Source organism: Odocoileus virginianus, chromosome 11, assembly GCF_023699985.2.
Source record: "Odocoileus virginianus isolate 20LAN1187 ecotype Illinois chromosome 11, Ovbor_1.2, whole genome shotgun sequence".
Lineage (NCBI taxonomy): Eukaryota > Metazoa > Chordata > Mammalia > Artiodactyla > Cervidae > Odocoileus > Odocoileus virginianus.
Genome location: NC_069684.1, coordinates 57256444 through 57280752, shown reverse-complemented (window position 1 = coordinate 57280752; position 24309 = coordinate 57256444). Strand labels below are relative to the sequence as shown.

The 24309-nt window shown below is 36.4% G+C and overlaps 1 protein-coding gene across 2 annotated transcripts in view; it reads left to right on the top strand.

Moving 5' to 3' along the window:
* Nucleotides 1-24309, top strand: part of SPATA17 (spermatogenesis associated 17) — a 217263-nt gene that overhangs the window by 2926 nt on the left and 190028 nt on the right. For both annotated transcript variants that reach the window (XM_070474511.1, XM_070474510.1), the window contains exon 2: nucleotides 23870-23959. In XM_070474511.1, the coding sequence (XP_070330612.1) occupies nucleotides 23870-23959 (90 nt within the window). The remainder of the gene's footprint in view (nucleotides 1-23869; nucleotides 23960-24309) is intronic.

Sequence of the window (24309 nt, the reverse complement as noted above, 5' to 3'; positions counted from 1 at the left end):
GAAGTATGGTAGTAGCTGATACAATGAGAAAGCTAGGGGTATGGATAGACTTGTGCAATATCAGACCCACCCATGCCCTCTGGGAAGTTCCTCCACAAGAAACATTTTGTGGGTATTCTTATTTGGTGGTCTACTCATGAAAGAGGCTGAAAATCCTGTCTAGGATGTTACAGGGCAGCACACAGATAATACCTAGTTGTTATATGTCATAAGTATTGGCCTTTTTTTTTTTTTTCAACTTTCATTATACTTCCTACTTTCATTTCTAGTACAAACTATTGAGATTTCTTTGTGGTTTATTGATCATTTATACTGTCCTATTTGTGGAAAGAAGAGTTTGGGATATGTTCATTAATCATTCTTCATTTCCCCCATTTCCTTATTTAATGTGTCAAATACTAAAAGGAATGAGTTCAAAATGTCCCTTTTCCACTGAATTCCACTGAGTTTCCACTGTGTGGTATCTTTTTATGTCATGTTATTTAGATTATATGTGTATTCTAGTGCATATCTCTTCATTATTGGCTCTATAATATTTTTTTGGATGTGCAAAATGTTACACCTTTGAATCCCACTTTAAGTTGTTAAAAATTATTTTTATTATTTCTTTAAGCAAATTTAATGCAATAACATAAAACTTGTAACATTAATATTGAGCCTCCTTTATCAGATACGAGTTAATCATATTGTTTTGTGTATTTCTCTTCACAAAGCAGCACTTTGTAAGGTTTTAAATAATTAGAATCCAGGAAGTTTGTGATGGATTAAGTTAATTTCTTTTTTAATTTAATTTTTCATTTTATGTTGGAGTATAGTTGATTTAGAATGTTGTGTTAGTTTCAAGTGTACAGCGAAGTAATTCAACTATACATATACATACATATTGATATAAAGCCATCACCCTATGTTAAGCTACTTTGTAATTCTTGTCCTTCTCTGTCATTACTTTTCATGTATAAGCTATGTTTTATTTTATTTTAGATTTTAACATTGTTCAAAAGAAACTTATTTTTTAACATTAACATTTCTTACGAGAACTTAGTGTACTCTGCTTAGATTCTCAGTTCTATGTTTATGAATTCAATATTCACTGATTAATTACATACTGACAGAGCACCTACTGTGTGCTAAGGACTGTTCCAGGTATTGAGCATATAGCAGTGAACAAAAAAGTCATGAGGCGAACAGAACATAAACTAACTTACATATAATATTTTGTCTTAGGATGATTATAACAGCAAATAATAAAGCAGGGTAGGCAAAGAGTGAACTAAATATCCTATTTTAAATAGAGTCAGCTGATGAGGCTCCTCTGATCAAGACATATTTGAGCAAAGTCCTAATAAAAGTGGATGAGCAGGCCTGCTCGGTAGAAATCTAAAAGATGTTACAGCCTTTAGGAGTTATAAGAGTAAGTGCTATTGCCCTGTTGTCAGAAGCCTGCATATATGTGTTGCAAAACAGTGTTGGAGGCCAAGTCATTTGGGGCTTTTAAGCCATAGTAAAGATACTGGATTCTACCTTGATTAAGGTAGGAGGTCACTGGGGATTTTCGATAGAGGAGTGACTTGATCTTACTCTGTCTATAAAGAAAACTTGGACTTATTTTTAAATTGGATAAAGCATTTTGATCTTTTTTTTTTCTGCTTTCCTTCTCCAATTGCATCATTTAACTCTTTGTGACGTCTTTTGCTTGTTATGAAAATTGCAGTCAAATTTGCTTATATAAAAAAAAATAACATTTGAAATAGTTTGACACTGTATGTGGGCTTCCCAGCGGCTCAGACAGTGAAAGAATCTGCCTGCAATGCAGGAGACCTGGGTTTGATCTCTGCATCAGGAAGATCACCTAGAGGAGGGAATGGCTACCCCCTCTAGTATATAGTTTTCTAAGGATATATAAGCAGAAATTAACCTAATAGATGTCAAAATATTAATTAATGTCAAATATATTAATTAATTTAGCTGTAGGGAAAAGTGTGTGTAGAGAAAGCAGGTGCTCAGGAAGAGGGCTGGAAGTTTGGTAGAGACACTATAGTGACCAAGTGGTCAACTCTCAGATTTCCAGGTCTCTCACCCTCTTAAATGGGGCATGGGGAGTGCATGAGGCTAGAGAGGAGAGAGGAAAAAGAGGAATAAATGGAATTGAATATATGCTATGTGCTGAGAACGCTGTAAAATATTTTTGCAAATATTATGTTGATTTTCACAATAATCATATGAAGTGATTTTATTTTTCCTACTTTACAAAGGAGGAAAATGAAACCTTTAAAGTGTAAATTACTTGTTCAGTAGGAACAAAGATCTAATGAAATCTGATCTATCTCAGTCCAAAGTTATACTTGGATTGCTTATTGTTTAGTCGCTCGGTTGTGTCCAACTCTTTTGTGGCCCCATGGTTTGTAGCCTGCCAGGGTCCTCTGTCCATGAAATTTCCCAGGCAAAAATGCTAGAGTGGGTTGCCATTTTCTTCTCCAGGGGATATTCGCAACCCAGGAATTGAACTCATATCTCCTGCATTGCAGGCAGATTCTTTACTGTTGAGTCATCAGGGAAGCCATGCTTGGAGTATGGGGATTTTGAATCAAGTCCCCGCATGGAAATAAGTACATCAAATACATAAGGTCTAACCTGCCTTTCTAAGGTCAGTTTGAGGAAAGGAAAACACCTGATATGGCAAGTACTCTCCAGTACAAGACCAGTGATTAGAGTGGACTTCATTACCTTGTGTCAACCTAAAGTATAATGTTCTTTAAGTTGGCCTGATTCTGGAATCCTTCCTTCCCATGAACTTAATTTGTTTCTAACTGCAACATAGTCAAAGGTTCCTGACTGCCTTCTTAGTCTAATTACTTGGTTTGGTGTCCTTTTCTTTGGACAATCATCTTGGTCCTAGTAACCTAAATGAATAATAGCTTAATCAGATAGACATGAGTTCCTTCCTCTGATTCTAATTAATTGCTGGTTGTTTCTGTTCAGTTATACACTATTCTGACCAGTGACATTTACCAAGGCTTCTGCCAAGTATGCAAGGATGATTTATGCCAGAATGCAGGAAGAGTTAAAACCCCAATTCTGTGTCACTTTAGATTTAAACTTCAGCTCTTAAATTTATGCTCTTCCTTACTTAAACACTTTCGATATCAGTTTTCTCATCTGTGAAAGAGACAATAATACCTATTGACATGTCAGCTAAGAAGACTAAATAATTGTTTGGCAGATTTCTTAACACCCAGTAAACTCATAATATTATAGGCAGTCACAACAGGAGGGCAAAGGGTAAAATGATCTACTCAGGATATATGATCAAAGGATCATATGATCTAAGATCAAAGTAGAAGAAAGGATATATGATCTACTCAGTGGGTATAAAAAAGGCAGTTGATAGATTTAGTGTCTATTTCTGAGTATTTGTCCTTTCTTTATAAAAATTCTTAACATTTTGATATATGCATTTAATGAAGTATATAAACTATAAATGTTTTGCTCAATAACTTTTACATATGTGTATATCTGTGTAACCATCACTCAGATAAAGTTCTTAAGTGTTTAGAAAATGTTTGTAAATGAGAAATAAAAGGAAATGTACTTAGCAATAAAGAATATGTTTCTAAAACCAATAGCCAACATCCTGTGTATTGATGAAATACAATATAGATTTCATACAAAAGCAAGAGAAAAATGCATATTGATTCTACTATTTGGAACTATTTTTTCTGGAAATGTAGTCAATACTGTAATAAAAGAAAAACTGAGTAAGTATTAAAAGGGAAGGAATAAAAGTTGGTTACAGATCATGAAATTATAAAGCTGAGAAGATGTAAAATAATCTACTAAAAAAATCTTGTAAATAAGATGAATTTGGTAAAGTGTCAGATTAGAAATCAAATTTTTAAAAAATCAGAAGTTTGTCTTGGTACCAGCAGTAACTAAATGGACTTAATATCAGACTAAAATGTTTCAAATAGAAGATCAGTGAATTTGAAGATATACCAAATATATATTGCTGAGTAGAATGTTCTGTAAACGTCAATTAGATCAGGTTGGCTGATAAATGTTCATGTTTTGACAACTGTCTTATCAATTATTCAGAGAGACATGTTGCAATTCCCCACTATAATTCCCAACCTAAATTTGTCTATTTCTCCTTTTAGTTTTGTCAGGTTTTACTTCATGTATTTTAAAGTTTTATTATTAGTTGCATATGCCTTTAAAAATATCAAATCTGCTTGATAAATTAACATTTTTATCACTATAAGATGGTTCTCCTTATACATGGTAATTTTCCTTATTCTTAAGTCTACTTTAAATATTAAAAATATATTTTAAACTATGAAAAGTATTTGAAGAATTTGAAACATTATTGAGATGCCTTTCTTTTGTGTGTGTGTGTATACAATCTCAAACTTACATTAAAGTTGCAATACGATACAGAGAGACTTCTTACAAAAACTAAATATGGCAGAAAGTGAAGAAGAACTAAAGAGCCTCTTAATGAAATTGAAAGAGGAGAGTGAAAAATGTGGCTTAAAACTCAACATTCAGAAAGCTAAGATCATGGCATCTGGTCACGTCGCTTCATGGCAAATAGATGGGGAAACAGTGGAAACAGTGACAGACTTTATTTTGGGGGGCTCCAAAATCACTGCAGATGTTGACTGCAGCCATGAAATTAAAAGACGCTTGTTCCTTGGAAAAAAAAAGCTATGACCAACCTAGACAGCATATTAAAAAGCAGAGACATCACTTTGCCAACAAAGGTCTGTCTAGTGAAAGCTATGGTTTTTCCAGCGGTCATGTATGGATGTGAGAGTTGGACCATAAAGAAATCTGAGCGCCAAAGAATTGATGCTTTTGAACTGTGGTGTTGGAGAAGACTGTTGAGAGTCCCTTGGACTGCAAGGAGATCCAGCCAGTCCATCCTACATTCCTGAATTTTCACTGGAAGGACTGATGCTGAAGTTGAAGCTCCAGTACTTTGGCCACCTGATTCGAAGAACTGACTCATTTAAAAAGACCCTGATGCTGGAAAGATTGAAGGCAGGAGGAGAAGAGGACGACAGAGGATGAGATGGCTGGATGGCATCACTGACTCAATGGACATCAGTTTGAGTAAACTCCAGGAGCTGGCGATGGACAGGGAAGCCTGGCATGCTGCAGTCTATGGGGTCGCAAAGAGCCGGAGATCACTGAGCGACTGAACTGAACTGACTGAAATCAGGCTAGGTTGCAATCTGATGGCCCATTGCCTTCCAAATTCTTTTTCCACATAAGGACATTTTCTATATAATCACAGTACTACTATCAAAATCAAGAAATTAACATTTGTACACTTCTACCGTTCAATCTTCAGACTGCGTTCAAGCTTTGCCAATTGTCCCAATAATGTTATTTATAGCAAAGAATCTTGTTTTGTCTCTTTAGTTATCTTTAATATAGAATATTTTCTCAGTTTTTCTTCAGTTTTCACGACCTTGCCACCTGTGAAGCTCACAGGTCAGTTATTTTGTGGCATTTGCCTCAGTTTAGGTTTGTCTAATTTTTCCTCCAGTAGATTCAGGGTATGTACCTATGTCAGAAATATCACAGAAGTGATGCTATAGTCTGCTCAGTACATCTACCAGATTCTGTATCATTTTGATTCATCCAGTTACTGATGGAGTACATTTGGATAATGTCATTAAGATTTCGTCTGCTAGGCTTCTCCACTGTGACATTCTTTATTATTATTATTTTTTTTGGTAGTAGATATTTTTTAAAAGCAATTGACTTGAGGCTATAAATGTATTCTGTTCCTCTTCTAACTTTCAATTTATTAATTTTCTTATTTATTATATCATTATAGACTCGTGTGTTCCTATTTTAATCCATGGGTTAGACCCCGTTACCCTCACCTGTCTTTATACTAGCATTATCCCAGATTTGTCTAATGGGCGGAGCCACTTCCTCTTGTGTCCTAATCATGGTAATATTCTCCTGCTTTCCGAGCCACAAAAGACGTCGAGGTTAAACTTTTACTTTTCCTGTCCCAGTCCTGGGGCTATCTCATTTCTTCCAGGACCTCTTGTTCTTTTAGTGTGTGCCTGTGTCTCTGGGTGTGGCTGCTCTCAGGCCTGTTAAGTGGACAAGCAAGAAGATAGGATGTGTATGCGTGCATCGGCACAGAGTTTACGTCTACACTTTATTTAGATATCCAGCTGTTGATCGATCTACCCATTAATCCATCCATGTGGCTATTGAAATCCATGAGTTTATGTTAACAATTCTGTTTCAAATCCAGCACTACAGAGTTCGTTCTAGTATTTTTCCCCCTTTTCTGAGAAGCCTGGCTCGTTATTTTTAATATATTCACTTATTTGAACAATCCCTCTGTGTATAATCACACTCCTGCCACCGTGACTCCTTTCTCTTGTAGGGATACCACCTTTAACTCTGTGTGAGGGCTTCCTCTCTGGGCTGAACTGCCAGTTCCCAGCTAGCTCGGATAACTTTTCATCACTCTTGGTCTCTGATTCCCTGCGCTGGCGCCCTTCCGCGTGTACTCCGCTTTCACCGTCCTCAACACCCTAAAGCCACGCCTCTTCTCCATGGGAACACTCTCCTTGCTCAGATGGGACATCATACCCCAGGCTGCCCCTCCGTGTGGATGCCCACTGTACCCCACACAGGCTCTGATACCCCATGCTGAGCCGTGGGGACCTCCCCTTCCCCCCACCCCACCACACCCTTGCCCACTGTTGATTTCTTCAGTGAAATGAGAAGGAGGAAGAAAAGTAAATATAAAATATTTTAAAAGTACACCAGCAGTATAAATCTACATGACAAGCCTATGATAGTTTCTACTTAATGATCTAATGCTAGACACTCCAGTTATTAGACAGTCCAGTTATTAGAACTCCCACTGCTTTCACTACAGCGGGGCTCGAATTTGATCCCTGATTGGGAAACTAAGATCCTGCATGCCATGCATCTGGAAAAAAGATTTGCTTATGTATTAGCGACCCCTGACTCATTGGACTGTGAGGTAATAATAGTAACAAGAGCTATAATGAAAACTATTACTGAAAGTGAAAAGAATCTGCCTATAATGCGGGACACCTAGGTTCAATCCCTGGGTCAGGAAGATACCTTGGAGAAGGGAATGGTTACCCTCTCCAGTATACTTGCATGGAGAATTCCATGGACAGAGGGGCCTGATAGATTACAGTCCATGGGATCGCAAAGAGTCGGACACAACTGAGTGACTAACTCTTAAACACACTGCCTGGCAGTCCAGTTGTTAGGACTCTGAGTTTCCACTGCTTTCACTATGGGGGGAGAGGGGTGTGGGGGGCACAATTTCAATCCTCCCTGGTTGGGGAACTAAGATTCTGTATGCCATGCAGCCAGAAAAAAAAAAAAAATAAATAATGCTAATGTGTTTACAACCTATGATTCATTGAACTTGTACCTTCTAAAATATCCTATTTCTCATCATTCAGTAGTAACTGACCTTTTACTAGAAACATAGGTAATAATCAGAATCCAAAGTAGAAAATAAGCATAATTCTTGCATTTAAGGAGTTTGAAATCCTTAAGGCCTAATAGTGAAGTGATATGGAAAAAATAATCATTTTGCACATCAACCTGTCTTATAACCATGCCATGTCTTGCCTGTTGTTCAGTCATCTGAGATTCTTTGCGACCCCATGGACTGTAGCCTGCCAGGCTGCTCTGTCCGTGGGATTTTCTAGGCAAGAATACTGGAGTGGGTTGACAGCTAATATTGGAATTTTATTCCTAATGTCTAAAATAGCTACAAGTTAAATGACAACAAGAAGCAAAGGGTATTGGGTTTTTAGTCTAGCATTTATTCAATAGCTAAGGTTAGACTAAGCACAGTATTTTGATGTGTAAAATGCAGATTTTTTGCATGTTAAGGAAAAATATTTAATCACACATTTTTTTCATTTTTTAATTATTGTCAGTTATTTTCTGGCCACTAATGATATATATGCACATAGTGTTATACAGGGTTATAATACTTATTTCTAGTTGATGATGAAGTGACTGGAAACTTCCAGCTTTTTCTCAGTGTTTTATTAGATTCCTGGTAATACTTTTGGTCTTTCATCATTATTAATTCATTTAGTATTCATTGTGATAATACTGATCATAATAAATTTATTTCAAATTCATGTAGATGTCATATTTTATTCACAGCTATAGGATTTTCATTGTAATTTGGAACTAATTAATATACCATTAAAATAAAGTGTTTCCCACATTTTTCATTTTAAACATAAAATGTCTAGCAGTTCATGACATATTGTATGAGTATGCAGCATCCCAGTGGTAACCCAAGTATCTGTAAATTTCATTTTTAAGCACTTAAAAAATGGCAACAGAAAAATGTGTGTAGAAGTCAAATTTTAGCCCATAACTTAAAATTTAGCACTAAGCTAACTACTAGTTATTTCAAAGCATTTCCCTTTAATGTATAGTTTTTATTAGTATATATATACTTTTAATTAAATGACTGTTTAAAAAACCCAGAGATTTTTAATAACTGCAAAAAGAAATTATGTAATCTTCCTTTTGACTAAGTATTATATGTTAACATTATTACTGGGAGAGTTTAAAAAGCATAAACTCAAGACAGATAATGTGATTGCTTATCTTGTGTGATAATTACACATAAGGGGTAAGCTCAAACTAATGTATTAGTTGAAAAAAGTATTAGGCATATCTGTATACCCTATACTTTTTCTTTCTCTCATTTGTAAAGGTGGTCAGCTGTTTATTGCTGGTGAAGGAAAGAATAATGTTTTCATTAATTTAAATAGAGTACAGTTGACCTTTGAACTACTTGGGTTTGAACTACCAAAGTCCACTTATATTCAGATACCTTTTTCAACAAATGTGTTCTATAATAATGCACAATCCCCAACTGTTTGAATGCTGGGAATGATTGAAGGTGGGAGGAGAAGGGAATGACAGAGGATGAGATGGTTGGATGGCATCACCGACAGAAAGGACATGAGTTTGAGCAAGTTCCAGGAGTTGGTGATGGACAGGGAAGTTTGGCGTACTGCAGTCCATGGGGTCACAAAGAGGTGGACATGACTGAGCAACTGAACTGAACTGAACTGAACTGATGCATATAGAACTGTGGGTATTTGGGCTGATGTAAGATTATGCATAGGATTTTTGACTGAGTGGGGTGTTGGTGCCCTGAACAGCCTCATTATGAAGGGTCAACCAGGAATACTATAGGCATTTTAAATATTAAGGGTACGGAATCTGGAAAAATGGTATTGATAAACCTATTTGCAGAGCAGGAATAGAGACACAGATGTAGAGAACAGACTTGTGGACACGGAAGCAGAGGAAGGAGAGGGTGGGGTGAATTGAGAGAGTAGTATTGACGTATATACACAACCATCTACAAAATAAATAGCTAGTGAGTAGCCACTATATAGCCACTATATAGCATAGGGAGCTCAACTTGCTGCTCTGTGATGACTTAGAAGTGTGGGATTGGGGCTGGGAGGGGAGCTCTAGAGGGTGGGGATATATGTATACATATAGCTGACTCATGTTGTCATGTAGCAGAAATGAGCACAACAATGTAAAGCAGTTATATTCCAATAAAAAAATTTAATGATAAAAAAGGGTTAAAGAACCATGAAAAACCATTTTATCTATTGTGAATTTGACTTTATATCAGCCTTTTTGAATAAATGTTTCTTTCCTTATCTTCTTTACCCTCTATCTTCTTTGAATTGCCTTCTCTACTAGACATTGTGTTACTTTATCTTCTCTATTTTTGCCCTAAATGACATTTTTATTTCCTGTACTAGAATAGAATATTGACTAGAATGAAAATGTTAAAAGAAAAATGAAAGATTCCTTCTAACCCTGAAACCCCATGAGATAGTGGCCTTGTTTTCATGACTGATTCATGGCATTTGACACTGTTTAATCATGATCTCCCTTCCTGATGCTCTTCCAGTAACTTCTAGGGAACTGCAAAATACTTATGTCTTTTATTTGGGCCTTATGTTTTTTCCTGTTATTTGACATCTTTCACTATAAATTTTTTGAACCAAAGACTGTTACATTTTGGAGATGTGTGATGCCGAGGCCTCAGTGATGATATTCAGGGAATCTAATATCCCTTGTATTGTACACAGAACTCTGAAAACTAGTTAAGGACTTTGCCTCTGCCTTAACTTCAGCTATTACTTATCTTCCTTCCTTCCTTCCTTCTTTTTTTCCTTTCTCTATCCTCCCACAGACATTAGTTTAGCTTCTCCTATGAATCAGATACTTTAGTATATGTTGGGATACAGATAAAATAAAAGATGAGCCTTACTCTCAAGAAGGTAACTATTATGATTAGTATACAGGAGAACTTTCAGAGTACTATAAAGATGCATCCCTTTGGCAGTTGTAGTTGCAAGAGGAGGGCATGGCAACCCACTCCAGTATTCTTGCCTGGAGAATCCCATGGACAGAGGACCCTATGTGGTCCATTGTGTTGCGAAGAGTTGGGCACATCTGAAGTGACTTAGCATGCAAAATAAGAAAGTCTACCTCAAATGCAACAGTAGAGATACTTTTCATCAGCCACCATAAATAGTAAGGGTAGCATGATATTACAAAATTAAATGACAATTTTCCAGCAGCCAAATCCAAAGGCATGGAATATTACAATTTAAACATAATAAGAATTTAAAATAAGTGTTATGAAGGAATTCAGTGGGCTACAAGAAAACTCAGGCAATATAATAGGCAATAATAATAAGAGTGTGAGAGATGTTAAATCCCCACTATTAGCAATGGATAGATTGTCCAGAGAGAAAATCAACAAGGCAATGTTGGAATTGAACAACACTTTATAAGGAATGAATTTATTAGACATATATTGGACATCCATCCAACAGCAATGGAATGCACATTCTTCTCAAGGGTACATGGAATCTTCTCCAAGATAGATCATATAATAGGCCACCAAAAAAAAAAACTTAGCAAATTTAGAAGATTGAAATCATATCTATCCCCTCTGACCACAATAGTATAAAGCTAGAAATCAACAAGAGAAAAGTGAGAAGAACTTCAAATACGTGAAAACTAAACAACATACTTCTAGACAAACATTGGATCAAAAGAAAACTCAAAAGGGAAATAAAAAATTGTCTCAAATGAAAACTAAAACACAACATAACAAGTATTGTGGGATTCAGCAAAAGTAGTTCTGAGAGGAAAGTTTATAGCAATAAATATACATATATTAAGAAATTTCATCTCAATTGAGTAACCAAACTTTACTCCTCAAGGAGATAGAAAAAGAACAAATTAAGTTCAAAGTTAACAGAAAGAAGGAATTAAGGATCAGAATGGAAATAAATGAACTGGAGACCACAAACACAATAAAAAAGATCAACAAAATTAAGAACTGATTCTTCAAAAAAGATTAGCAAAATTGACAAACCAAGACAAAAAGGGGACTCAAATAAATTTAGAAATGAAAGAAGAGATATTACAACGGAAGCTACAGAAATACATAGACTCCAAACACACTACTATTGAACATTTATACCCAAAATTATATAATCTAGAAGAAATAGATACATTTCTACAAGCAAGCAACCTACCAAGATTAAATTAGAAAAAAAAAAAAAAGCAAATCTGAACAGACAATAACGAGTAAAGAGATTGAATTGGTAATTTTAAAACTTCTAACAGAAAACTCCAGGATCAGATGGCATCACTTGAGGATTCTACGTAACATTTAAAGAAAGTATGAATACCAATGCTTCTCAAATTTTTCCAAAATATTGAAGAACATGTTCAAACTCATTTTGCAAGCATTATTTTGATACCAAGACTAGATAAGGATACAAGAAGAAAAGAAAACTGTAGACCACTACCCTTCATGAACATAGATGAAAAAATTCTCAACAAAATATTAGTTAGCAGAATTCAAGAACACTTTGGACAGTATGACCAAGTGGGATTTATCACTGGGATGCAAGGACTGTTTGATATATGCAAATTAGTAAGTATAATATATCATCACATCAATAAAATGAAAGACAAAAATTATATGGTTATCTCAATGAATTCAGAAAAAACATTTGACAGAATACAATATCTTTTGATGATAAAAACCCTTAACAGACTGAGTATAGAAAGAATATACCTTAAAAGAATATAGGCCATGCATGACAAACCCAGTTAACATTATTCTTAATGTAGAGAAATTGAAAATATTTCCTCTAAGACCAAGATCAAGGAACTGATCTTACCACTCCTACTCAGTATAGTACTGGAAGTTCTAGCTAGAGTAATTAGGCAAGACAAAGAAATAAAGACATCCAAATTGGAAAGGAAGAAGCAAAACTCATTATTTGCTGATGATAGAAATGGCATGAACCTAACAGAAGCAGAAGATAATAAGAAGAGGTGGCAAGAACAGACAGAAGAACTATACAAAATGATCTTACTGACCCAGATAACCATGGTGGTTTGATCACTCACCTAGAACCAGATATCATAGAAGTCAAGTGGGCCCTAGGAAGTGTCACTATGAACAAAACTAGTGGAGGTGATGTAATTCCAGCTGAGCTATTTCAAATCCTAAAAGATAATGCTGTGAAAGTGCTGCTGTGAAAGTGCTCAGTATGCCAGCAAATTTGAAAAACTCAGCAGTGGCCACAGAACTGGAAAAATCAGTTTTCATTCCAATCCCAAAGAAAGGCAATGCCAAAGAATGCTCAAACTTCTGTAAAATTGCACTCATTTCACAGGCGAACAAAGTAATGCTGAAAATTCTCCAGCTAGGTTACAACAGTACATGAACTGTGAACTTCCAGATGTTCAAGCTGAATTTAGAAAAGGGAGATGAACCAGAGAACAAACTGCCAACATCAACTGGATCATAGGAAAAGCAAGAGAATTCCAGAAAAACATCTACTTATGCTTCATTGACTATGGTAAAGTCTTTGTGTGGATCACAACAAACTGTGGAAAATTCTTAAAGAGATGGGACTACCAGGTCACCTTACCTGCCTCCTGTGAAGCCTATATGCAGTTTAGAAATCAATAGTTAGAACCAAACATGGAACAACCAACTGGTTCCAGATTAGGAAAGGAATATGTCAAGGCTGTATGTTGTCACCCTGCTTATTTAACTTATATGCAGAGTACATCATGAAAATGCTGGGCTGGATGAAGCACAAGCTGGAATCAAGATTGCCAGAAGACAGCAATCCCACTGCTGGGCATACACACTAAGGAAACCAGGATTGAAAGAGACGCGTGTACCCCAATATTCATCACAGTACTGTTTATACTAGCCAGGACATGGAAGCAACCTAGATGCCCATCAGCAGATAAATGAATAAAAAAGCTGTGGTACATTTACATGATGAAATATTACTCAGCTATTAAAAAGAATGCATTTGAAATCAAAACCACAATGAGGTACCATCTCATGCTGGTCAGAATGGCTGCTATCAAAAAGTCTACAAACAATAAATGCTGGAGAGGGTGCAGAGAAAAGGGAAACTTCTTACACTGTTGGAGGGAATGCAAACTAGTACAGCCACTACGGAGAACAGTGTGGAGATTCCTTAAAAAACTGTAAGTAGAACTGCCATATGACCCAGCAATCCCACTGCTGGGCAAACACACCAAGGAAGCCAAAATTGAAAGAGACACGTGTACCCCAATGTTCATTATACCACTGCTGACGATAGCCAGGACATGGAAGCAACCTAGATGCCCATCAGCAGACAAATGGATGAGAAAGCTGTGGTACATACACACAATGGAATATTACTCAGCCATTAAAAAGAATGCATTTGAATCAGTTCTAATGAGGTGGATGAAACTGGAGCTTATTATACAGAGTGAAGTAAGAAAGAAAAATACCAATACATTAATGCATATATATGGAATTTAGAAAAATGGTAATGATGACCCTATATATGAGACAGTAAAAGAGACACAGATGTAAAAAACAGAGTTTTGGACTCTGTGGGAGAAGGCGAGGGTGGGATGATTTGAGAGAATAGCATTGAAACATGTACATTATCATATGTGAAACAGATCGCCAGTCCAGGTTGGATGCATGAGACAGGATGCTCAGGGCTGGTGCACTGGGATGACCCTGAGAGATGGGATGGGGAGGGAGGTGGGAGGGGGGTTCAGGATGGGGACACATGTACACCCATGGCTGATTCATGTCAATGTATGGCAAAAAGCACTACAATATTGTAATTAGCCTCCAATTAAAATATATAAATTAAAAAAAATAAAAAGAATGCATTTGAATCAGTTCTAATGAGGTGAATGAAACTGAAGCCTATTATACAGAGTGAAGTAAGTCAGAAAGAAAAACACCAATACAGTATATTAACACATATATATGGAATTTAGAAAGATGGTAATGATGACCCTATATGCGAGACAGCAAAAGAGACACAGATGTAAAGAACAGACCTTTGGACTGTGGGAGAAGGCGAGGGTGGGATGATTTGAGAGAATAACATTGAAACATGTATATTACCATATGTGAAGCAGATTCCCAGTCCAGGTTGGATGCATGAGACAGGGTGCTCAGGGCTGGTGCACTGGGATGACCCTGAGAGATGGGATGGGATGAGGAGGGAGGTGGGAGGGGGGTTCAGGATGGGGACACATGTACACCCATGGCTGATTCATGTCAATGTATGGCAAAAAGCACTACAATATTGTAATTAGCCTCCAATTAAAATATATAAATTAAAAAAATAAAAAGAATGCATTTGAATCAGTTCTAATGAGGTGGATGAAACTGGAGCTTATTATACAGAGTGAAGTAAGTCAGAAAGAAAAACACCAATACATTATATTAACACATATATATGGAATTTAGAAAAATGGTAATGATGACCCTATATATGAGACAGTAAAAGAGACACAGATGTAAAAAACAGAATTTTGGACTCTGTGGGAGAAGGCGAGGGTGGGATGATTTGAGAGAATAGCATTGAAACATGTATGTTATCATATGTGAAACAGATCGCCAGTCCAGGTTGGATGCATGAGACAGGGTGCTCAGGGCTGGTGCACTGGGATGACCCTGAGAGATGGGATGGGGAGGAAGGTGGGAGGGGGGGGTTCAGGATGGGGGACACATGTACACCCATGGCTGATTCATGTCAATGTATAGCAAAAACCACTACAGTATTATAAAGCAATTAGCCTCCAATTAAAATTAATTAATTAATTTAAAAAAAGATTGCCAGGAGAAATAGCAATAACCTCAGATACACAGATTATAATCTACCACCCTTATGGCAGAAAGCAAAGAGGAACTAAATAGCCTCTTGATAAAGGTGAAAGAGGAGAGTGAAAAAGCTGGCTTAAAACTCAACATTCAAAAAACTGAGATCATGGTATCCTGTGCCATCACTTCATGGCAAATAGAAGGGGAAACAATGGAAACAGTGAGAGACTTTATTTTGGGGGCTCCAAAATTGCTGCAGATGGTGACTGCAGCCATGGAATTAAAAGATGCTTGCCCCTTGGAAGAAAAGCTATGACAAACCTATTACAGCATATGTAAAAACAGAGACATTTATTTGCCAACAAGTCTGTATAGTTAAAGGTAAGATTTTTCCAGTAGTCAGGTATGGATGTGACAGTTGGACCATAAAGAAGGCTGAGCATTAAAGAATTGATGGCTCTGAACTGTGGCATTAGAGAAGACTCTTGAGAGTCACTTGGACTGCAAGGAGATCAAACCATTCAATCCTAAAGGAAATCAGTCCTGAATATTCTTTGGAGGGACTGATGCTGAAGTTGAAACTCCAATACTTTGGTCACCTGATGTGAAGAACTGACTCGTTTGAAAAGACCCTGATGCTGGGAAAGGTTGAAGGTAGGAGGAGAAGGGGGCAACAAAGGACAAGATGGTTGGATGGCATCACTGACTCAGTGGACTTGAGCAAGCTGCAGGAGTTGATAATGGACAGGGAAGCCTGGTGTGCTGCAGCCCATTGGGTTGCAAAGAGTTGGATATGACTGAATGACTGAACAACAACTGATCCTATATTAGAAAATCCCAAAGAATTCCTTCAGAACTGTTGACTTAATCAACAATTTCAGTAAAGTGGCAGGGTTTGAATTTTGACAGAAATCAATTGAATTCCTTTACACTAATGATGAAACAGCTGAAAAAAATTATAGTATCTCATTCACAGTAAAATCAAAACCCATGAAATATTTAAGGATAAGTTTAATCAAGGAAGTAAAAGATATGCATAATGAAAACTACAAAAGTCTGCTAGAAGAAAATGAAGAACACAAACAAATGAAAAGGCATCCTGTATTCTTAGATTGGAAGAGGTAATATGTTAAAATACCCATATAACCGCCAAACCATCTATAGATTCAGTGCTATACCCACCCAAACACCAAAGGTATTCTTTACAGAAATAGAAGGAACAATCCTAAAATTTATGAGGAACCAAAAGACCCTGAATAGCCAAAGCAATCCTGAGACAAAAGAACCAAAGCTGGAGGTATCACACTTCTGGATTTCATTCATAGTATAATGGAAAGTCATAGTAAGAAAAGCAGAATGGTTCTGGCACAAAAATAGACACATTGACTAATAGGACAGAATAAAAACCCTAAAATTAGATCCCATTGGATATGGTCATCTAATATTTGAAAAATGAGCCAGGAATACTCAGTAGGAAAGGGAAGTCTTTTCAATAAGTGGTGATGGGAAAACTGGAGAAACACATGAAGAGCTATGAAATTAGACCCCTATCTCACAACACTCAAAAAAGTTAACTCAAGATGGATTAAAGAGTTAAACACAAGATCTGATACTGTAAAACTAGAAGAAAACATAGAGATAAAGCTCATCGATTCTGGTCTTGGCAATAATTTTTTGAGCATGATGCCAAAATCATAAACAATAAAGAAAAAAATCCACAATTGCAACTATATCAAATTCAAAAACTTCTGTACAGCATCATGAACAATGAAAAAGAATCTACAGAATGGGAGACAAATTTTGCAAATCATGTACTCAACAGGGGCTTATAACAGAAAAGCAAACAGTCCAATTAAAAAATGGGCAGAATAACTAAATAGTTATTTCTCTAAAGAAGACATTGAAGTGGCCAACAGACACATGAAAAGATGTTTAACATCATTAATCATAAGGCAAATGTAAATAAAAGCCACCATGAGCTATCCTCATCTCCCATCTGTTAAAATGATGCTCATCAAGAAGTCAAGAGACAACAGATGCTATCAAGTCTGTGGTGAGAAGAGAACCCTTATATGTTGTTGGTGGGAATGTAAATGGGCCCAACCAGTGTGGCAAACAATGTAAAGTTTCCTCAAAAAATTAAAAATAGATCTACCATATGATCGAGCTATTCCACTTCTGGGTATAAGCTAAAAGAAATGACTACAGGATTTTTGACAGTTTATATGAACTCCACACTTAATGCAGCACTATTCATAATAGTCAAAATAGGGAAACAATCCAAATACCCATAAACAAATGGGTAAAAAAGATATGGTATTTATACACAGTGTGATATTGTTGAGTCATAAGAAAGGAATATATCTTCCCATATGTGACAACACGGGTGGACCTTGAGCACATTATGCTCCTTGAAATAAGTCAAACAGAAGGACAAGTACTGTATTAGATCACTTATATATGGAATCTAAACAAATCAGACATAAAAAAGAGGTGAAAATGGTGGTCACCAGAGAAAGGTGGTGGCTAAGAATGATGGTGTTTAAGGGTACAATTGATGCTTTTGAACTGTGGTGTTGGAGAAGACTCTTGAGAGCCCCTTGGACTGCAAGGAGATCCAACCAGTCCATCCTAAAGGAGATCAGTCCTGGGTGTTCATTGGAAGGACTGATGCTGAAGTTGAAACTCCAATACTTTGGCCACCTGATGCAAAGAGCTGACTCATTGGAAAAGACCCTGATGCTGGGAGGGATTGGTGGCAGGAGGAGAAGGGGATGACAGAGGATGAGGTGGTTGGATGGCATCACTGACTTGATGGACATGGGTTTGGGTAGACTCCGGGAGTTGGTGATGGACAGGGAGGCCTGGCATGCTGGGGTTCATGGGGTCGCAGAGTCGGACACGACTGAGCAACTGAACTGAACTGAGCTAAAGCGTACAAACTTGAAATGAATAGTGAGTAAGCCATCCAGATCAAGAATATATAATAAATATAGACAGTAATATTCTACTATAATCATGTAATGTGATAAATACTGCTTATTATCAATCATATTACAATATGTAAATGTATCTATGTAATAAGCTTTATACCTTAAACTTAGCAAAATGTTACACATCAAATTTATTCAATAATAAATGCCATACTAACTTACACATAATTTACATATAGTAAATATTTTTGATTAATTAATAAGATATTGACAGACAGGTATTTTTTTTCTTACTGCAATCTACATAGATGCCCACTATTGTGTAATAATGTAATAATTATCATTATCGCTTAGTGAAAATACATTATTTATCAGTCTTTCAAGTTCTTTATGATATGCCTGCAAACATACTCATGATTGCTATTATTGAAATTTTACAGAAGAAATGGAATTTTGGGTTAAAAAGTTTGCTTAAGGTAAACCCAGCCAGTAAGTGGCACAGTTTAAGCGAAGGCCTTTGTACAAACCTAAAGAGCTTGCAAATATCCTAACATTTTAACTAGGTTAGGCTGTGGTTCATGTTATATTAGTCAAGTTTCTTAGGTTTTAATGCCTAGATATGTCTAATACTTTCCTTAACATAGAAAATGTATTTATATTTTTCTAAAGGTTTATGTTTATTTAATACAATTTAAAATTTTGATAATGTTACACAACTCACAAAATGATTTGCTAAATTCAGAAATTAATAAAGTAAATTTCTCCTTTCAAATTTTAGTCTTTAAAAAGGAAATCACTTTTAATAGCTTTGTTCAAAGACTTTTTCTGTGTATACATTCCCATATTAATATAGTTTAAATTGTTTTCTATAAATATGGGATCATATTACATTATGCTGTATCTTCCTTTGTTTTCACATTACATGTTGTGTCTATGTGAAGACATACTGATCCATTTAATTTTTATCAGGACAAAATGTGTGTGTGCTCAGACATTTCCAACTCTTTGCAACCCCATGGACTATAGCCTGCCAGGCTCCTCTCTCCATGGAATTTTCCAAGCAAAAATACCAGAGTGGGTTGCCATTTCCTACTTCAGGGAATCTTCTTGATTCAGGGGTCAAACCCACATTTCTTGCATCTCCTGCATTGGCAGGTGGATTCTTTATCACTGAGCCACTTGGAAAGCTCAAGGACGAAACAGTTTTCCATTTTATGGGTGTCCTATACTACATCTGTTGCTTATTTTGGTTGTTTCTGTAATTTTAATAGTACAGTGATAAATCACAAAAACTAATTTCCTGAGTCATCTTAAGTATCTTTTTGTGCCTTTTTAAAAAACAGTTTTCTAAATGCACTTTATTAAAGACACTTAGATGCCATTTGTTAGTTACTTCAATCTTTTACGTATTTTTCTATGTATGTTGCACCAAAATTCTATAAATAAATATCTTTGTATATAAAGGTAATATGTCCTCTTTCATACTGCCTTAAAGGAGCAGAAAATTCACATATTTTGTGGAAGTAACATTAACCACTTCACTGTTCAGAACAAAATTAAATATGCTTACATTTTTTGGAAAAGTGATGACATTTCACAGTAAAATTTAACACTGGAAACCATTCATCAATGCCTACCTTCAGCTTTTTGACTAAAGGAAATTGTTTTCCAAAACTCTAAGGAAGCATTTGTTTTAATATAATTTTTCCTGAAATATACATTGGCATTTATAAGATGGATTTGTTATATATAGGTCTCAAAGTGAATATATACCTAGAACCCAGGTCAAGGGCTTCTAAAAGTGAAAGTTGCTTGTATTTTCTTTTCTGTAAATTGGCTGTCTTTTGCTGCTCTTCAGTTAGGTTGATTTTTTTCCAGATTTTTCTCTTTTTTTTAAATTTTTCTTTCCTTCAAATGTAGTAACAGTAGCACAAGTTCTTTTGTTTTCCCATTATAGAATTCCCAGTGTATGAATACACGACAGGTCTTAGAAATGGCTCCATGTCTGTCCTGAGATTTGTCTTCTCATCATTCCATTATAATTTTACCACCATGTGTATATGTGTGCAGCTATAACAAACATTTCTGAAGTTTTGTGACTTTGAACGTGTGTAGGTGAAAGTTTCCTGTATGTGTTCAAAGACCAAATTGTTTCTTTTTGGCCACACACAAGTGCCTTGTTGTTCACTCGCTCAGTCATGTCCGACAATTTACAACCCCATGGACTGCAGCATGCCAGGCTTCCCCGTCCTTTACTGTCTCCTGAAGTTTGCTCAAACTCATGTCTATTGAGTCAATGATGCCACTCAGCCATCTTATCCTCTGTCACCTCCTTCTCCTCTTGCCATCATTCTTTCCCAGCATCAGTCTTTTCCAGTGAGTCAGCTCTTCTCATCAGGTGGCCAAAGTATTGGAGCTTCAGCATTAGTCCTTCCAATGAATATTCAGGGTTGATTTCCTTTAGGTTTGACTGGTTTGATCTCCTTGCAGTCCAAGGGACTCTCAAGAGTCTTCTCCAGCACCACGGTTTGAAAGCATGAGTTCTTCAGCGCTCAGTCTTCTTTATGGTCTAACTCTCACATGACTACTGAAAAAACCATAGCTTTGACTATGTGGACCTTTGTCAGCAAAGTAATGTCTCTGCTTTTTAGTATGTTGTCATGGACTTTCTTCCAAGGAGCAAGCTATTGTACTGCCTTCTCCTGGTAGTTAGCATAGTGAGAAATTTTTGTGTTTTGTTGGTGTTTCTCCACATCTTTATCTTTTAGTTTATTTTATAATTTTAAGGAAATTGATGCTATTTTATGCCACAAAATTTCAATATTATATTTGGAAAAGGCTTACATGCATTTTTGCCTCTTGCCTTTTCTTTCTTGCTTTTTATTCCTTTTTACTTCCCTCCCTTCTCCTGTTCTCATCATTCCTCTTCCCCTTTAGGGAAAGTGATGGATAGGAATGTAGCCTCAAGAGCCAGATTACCTAGAATCAACTCTTGACTCTGACATCAACTAATATGGGACCTTGGGCATATCACTACACTTACCTCTGCTTCAGTATCTTCCTCTGTCAAATGGACATGCTTATTTACTCCATTGAGGTGTTGAAAGGAATTATGTGTGAGTTGATTCAGCGGTATGTAAAATGGTTGGACTAGTGCTGGCACATGAAGTATTAATTTATTTAAGATATTGTTGGGCTTCCCAGGTGGCGCTAATGGTAAAGAACCCGCCTGCCATTGTAGAAGACACAAAAGATGCAAGTTCAATCCCTGGGTCTGGAAGATCCTTTGGAGGAGAACATGGCAGCCCACTCCAGTATTCTTGCCTGGAGAATCTCATGGACAGAGGAGCCTGGAGGGCTGTAGATCATAGGGTTGCAAAGAGTCGGACATGACTGAGGCAACTTAGCATGCACAGGATATTATTATTCTCTTCGTTTCTTTTAACAGAGTTGTTCAGAGATCTGCCTGTCTTTTACCCATAATCACCCCTGGCTTCAAGTTTCTAAGAGTATGTGGGCTCCTGTTGAGTCCTCAGCAGTTCTCTCATCCTAAAATGGGGTAGATGTCCATACCCTGAAAGATAAAGTCAGGGAGTTTGCAAGTGGCATTCTTCACAGAGATTCAATGCAGCAGGTGGCATGCAGTCCCCTAGAGGAAGCAGCTCTGGGAAGACAAAAGTTGAGTGTTAGGAATGACATCCTTTGGGCCTTTCCTATTGGTTCATTGTTAAAGACTCCATGCTTCTAATGCAGAGGGCACAGGTTCAGTTGCTGGTTGGGGAACTAGGATCCCACATACTGTGTGGCCAAAAAAAAAAAAAAGGGGAATTATATCCATTATGTCTCTGGAGCCAAACTTTTTTTTCTTCTACTCCTAATTATCTAGCGTGTCACCACACAATTATGTCCAGTAAATTTTATTGCAAGGAGATGGAGGTTCTAACCTTGGGCTGGGAAGATCCCCTGGAGAAGAAAATGGCAACCCACTCCAGTATTCTTGCCTGAGACATCCCTTGGACCAAGGAGCCTGGAGGGCTACAGTCCATGGGGGTCACAAAGAGTTGGACACGACTTAGTGATTAAACACCAACAACAGCAACAGTAGTCTTATCTCGGTGCCTTTCTTGATCTGGTAGAGCGACTATTCTCTTGTGTAGGTTTTACAGTTTATGCTTTACTTCTACTAACCCTTTTAATGATTTGTATGATTTTTCACTACTATTTTCAATATCCGGGTCACTGACTTGATACATAATTTTTGTTCCTGTCTCTGCTTTTGTAAATTCTTTTCAATTAGGCTTTCTAGATAACTCTATTTCCTGGCTATCTAGTAGATAGATAATCCTTCTGCTTGTTTCTTTAACTCTTTGTCACTGGTGGTTTAATTGCCATTTTCTTTCTCGGTCAACTTCATAGTATTGTTTGAAGTATTCTTTTTTCTATTCTGTCTTTGTTCTAATTGTCTGAATTTATTGGGCTTCCCTGGTGGCTCAGATGGCAAAGAATCCACCTGCAATGCAGAAGACCCAGGTTCAATCCCTGGGTCGGGAAGATCCCCTGGAGAAGGGAATGGCTACCCACTCCAATATTCTTGCCTGGAGAATCCCGTGGACAGAGGAGCCTGGTGAGCTACAGTCCTTGGGGTTGCAAAGAGTCAGACACGACTGAGTGATTAATACTTTCACTTTCAATGAAATCTATGTATTTAATCTAGCAGTGAAAACAAAACTAATCTTGAGAGAATTCTTGAGAGAATTTTTTAAAAAGTGAAAAGTAAATGACTAGCAATTCTTTATTTATTCAGTAGACAGAGAGTGCTAAATTTTTTCCAGCCAATGATACAGGAGAGAAATTACTCTGTGTTTCATAGTAATTTCCATAAGCATTAGGACCTTATCAAATGGGGATGGGGAGAGAATTGTAATGACCGAAAAAATTAAGATGGAGATCTGTCTTGAGTAAACCTTTTTCTTCCTTGTAAGTCAGTAAAATCTAAAGAATGAATTTCTTGTCTCTTTTTGAGGCTTATGACCCTGCCCCCTGGCTACCTAATTGAAGTAGACCTTCTCAGAACTCTATCCAGAACAGGCAAAATGATGGACTCATTTTACTTAGAGGCAATTCATTTAACTGATGTAGTGAGTGAAATATGTGAGGATTTTAATCTTGCATGATATGTGTAGTGGCAATAAAAAAAATAAATTCAAATAATTATGTTTAAAAATAATGACAAAACAGCACATTGCTTTCTAAATTTCCTTATAAACACTCCTGGCAAATTAATTAGTTGCAAATAGATGATTATAAAAATAAAAAAAGTAAAGCTATTGAAAGCACGTGGCCTCTCAGAGAAAGGTTAATTTTTTAAACATAACTCATCGTTTCTGAAATATTTTCGTTATTTAGCATTTTGTACTAAGTAGCTTCAGTTGTGTCCAACTCTTTGCGACTCCATGGACTGTAGGCTGCTAAGCTTCACAGTCCATGGGATTCTCCAGGCGAGAATACTGGAGTGGGTTGCCATTTCCTTCTTCAATTTAGCATTTTAATTTCATGTAAAATAACATTTGAATTATAATTATCCTTTTGGAAGAAATTAAAAATTAAGTTTAACAGGTTGATTTGCTTTAGAGTTGTATTAGTTACTAATGAAATGCTTTAAAAATTTTGTTTTTAGTGTTGTGGATATATTTCGAAAAAAGGAGAATGATGCAGCAATTAAAATCCAGAGCTGGTTTCGAGGATGTCAAATTCGAGCATATATCAGGTATATTGATTTTGCCATGGAAACCTCAGATATACCATAAAAAATATACTCCTTAGAAAGTGTAATTTATTCATGTATTTCTCATTGCAAATATTTTTTTTACTTGTAATTAAGTTAACAACTTATATGATGTCATTTAAAGACATAACTCTTTTTGCTCCTTGTTTCTTATGTATCAAAATACTAAATGATATTGACCATATCTCTGGAAAATTCTCAATGTTATAAGTATACTTGATCAGATTATTTTCTGCAGGTTCCATAGGATGTGACAAATGACTTAACCTGTATTTTTATAGCAGTGAATTTATTGACTGGTAAGAAAGAAAAACAGAGCAAAATGAAACAAC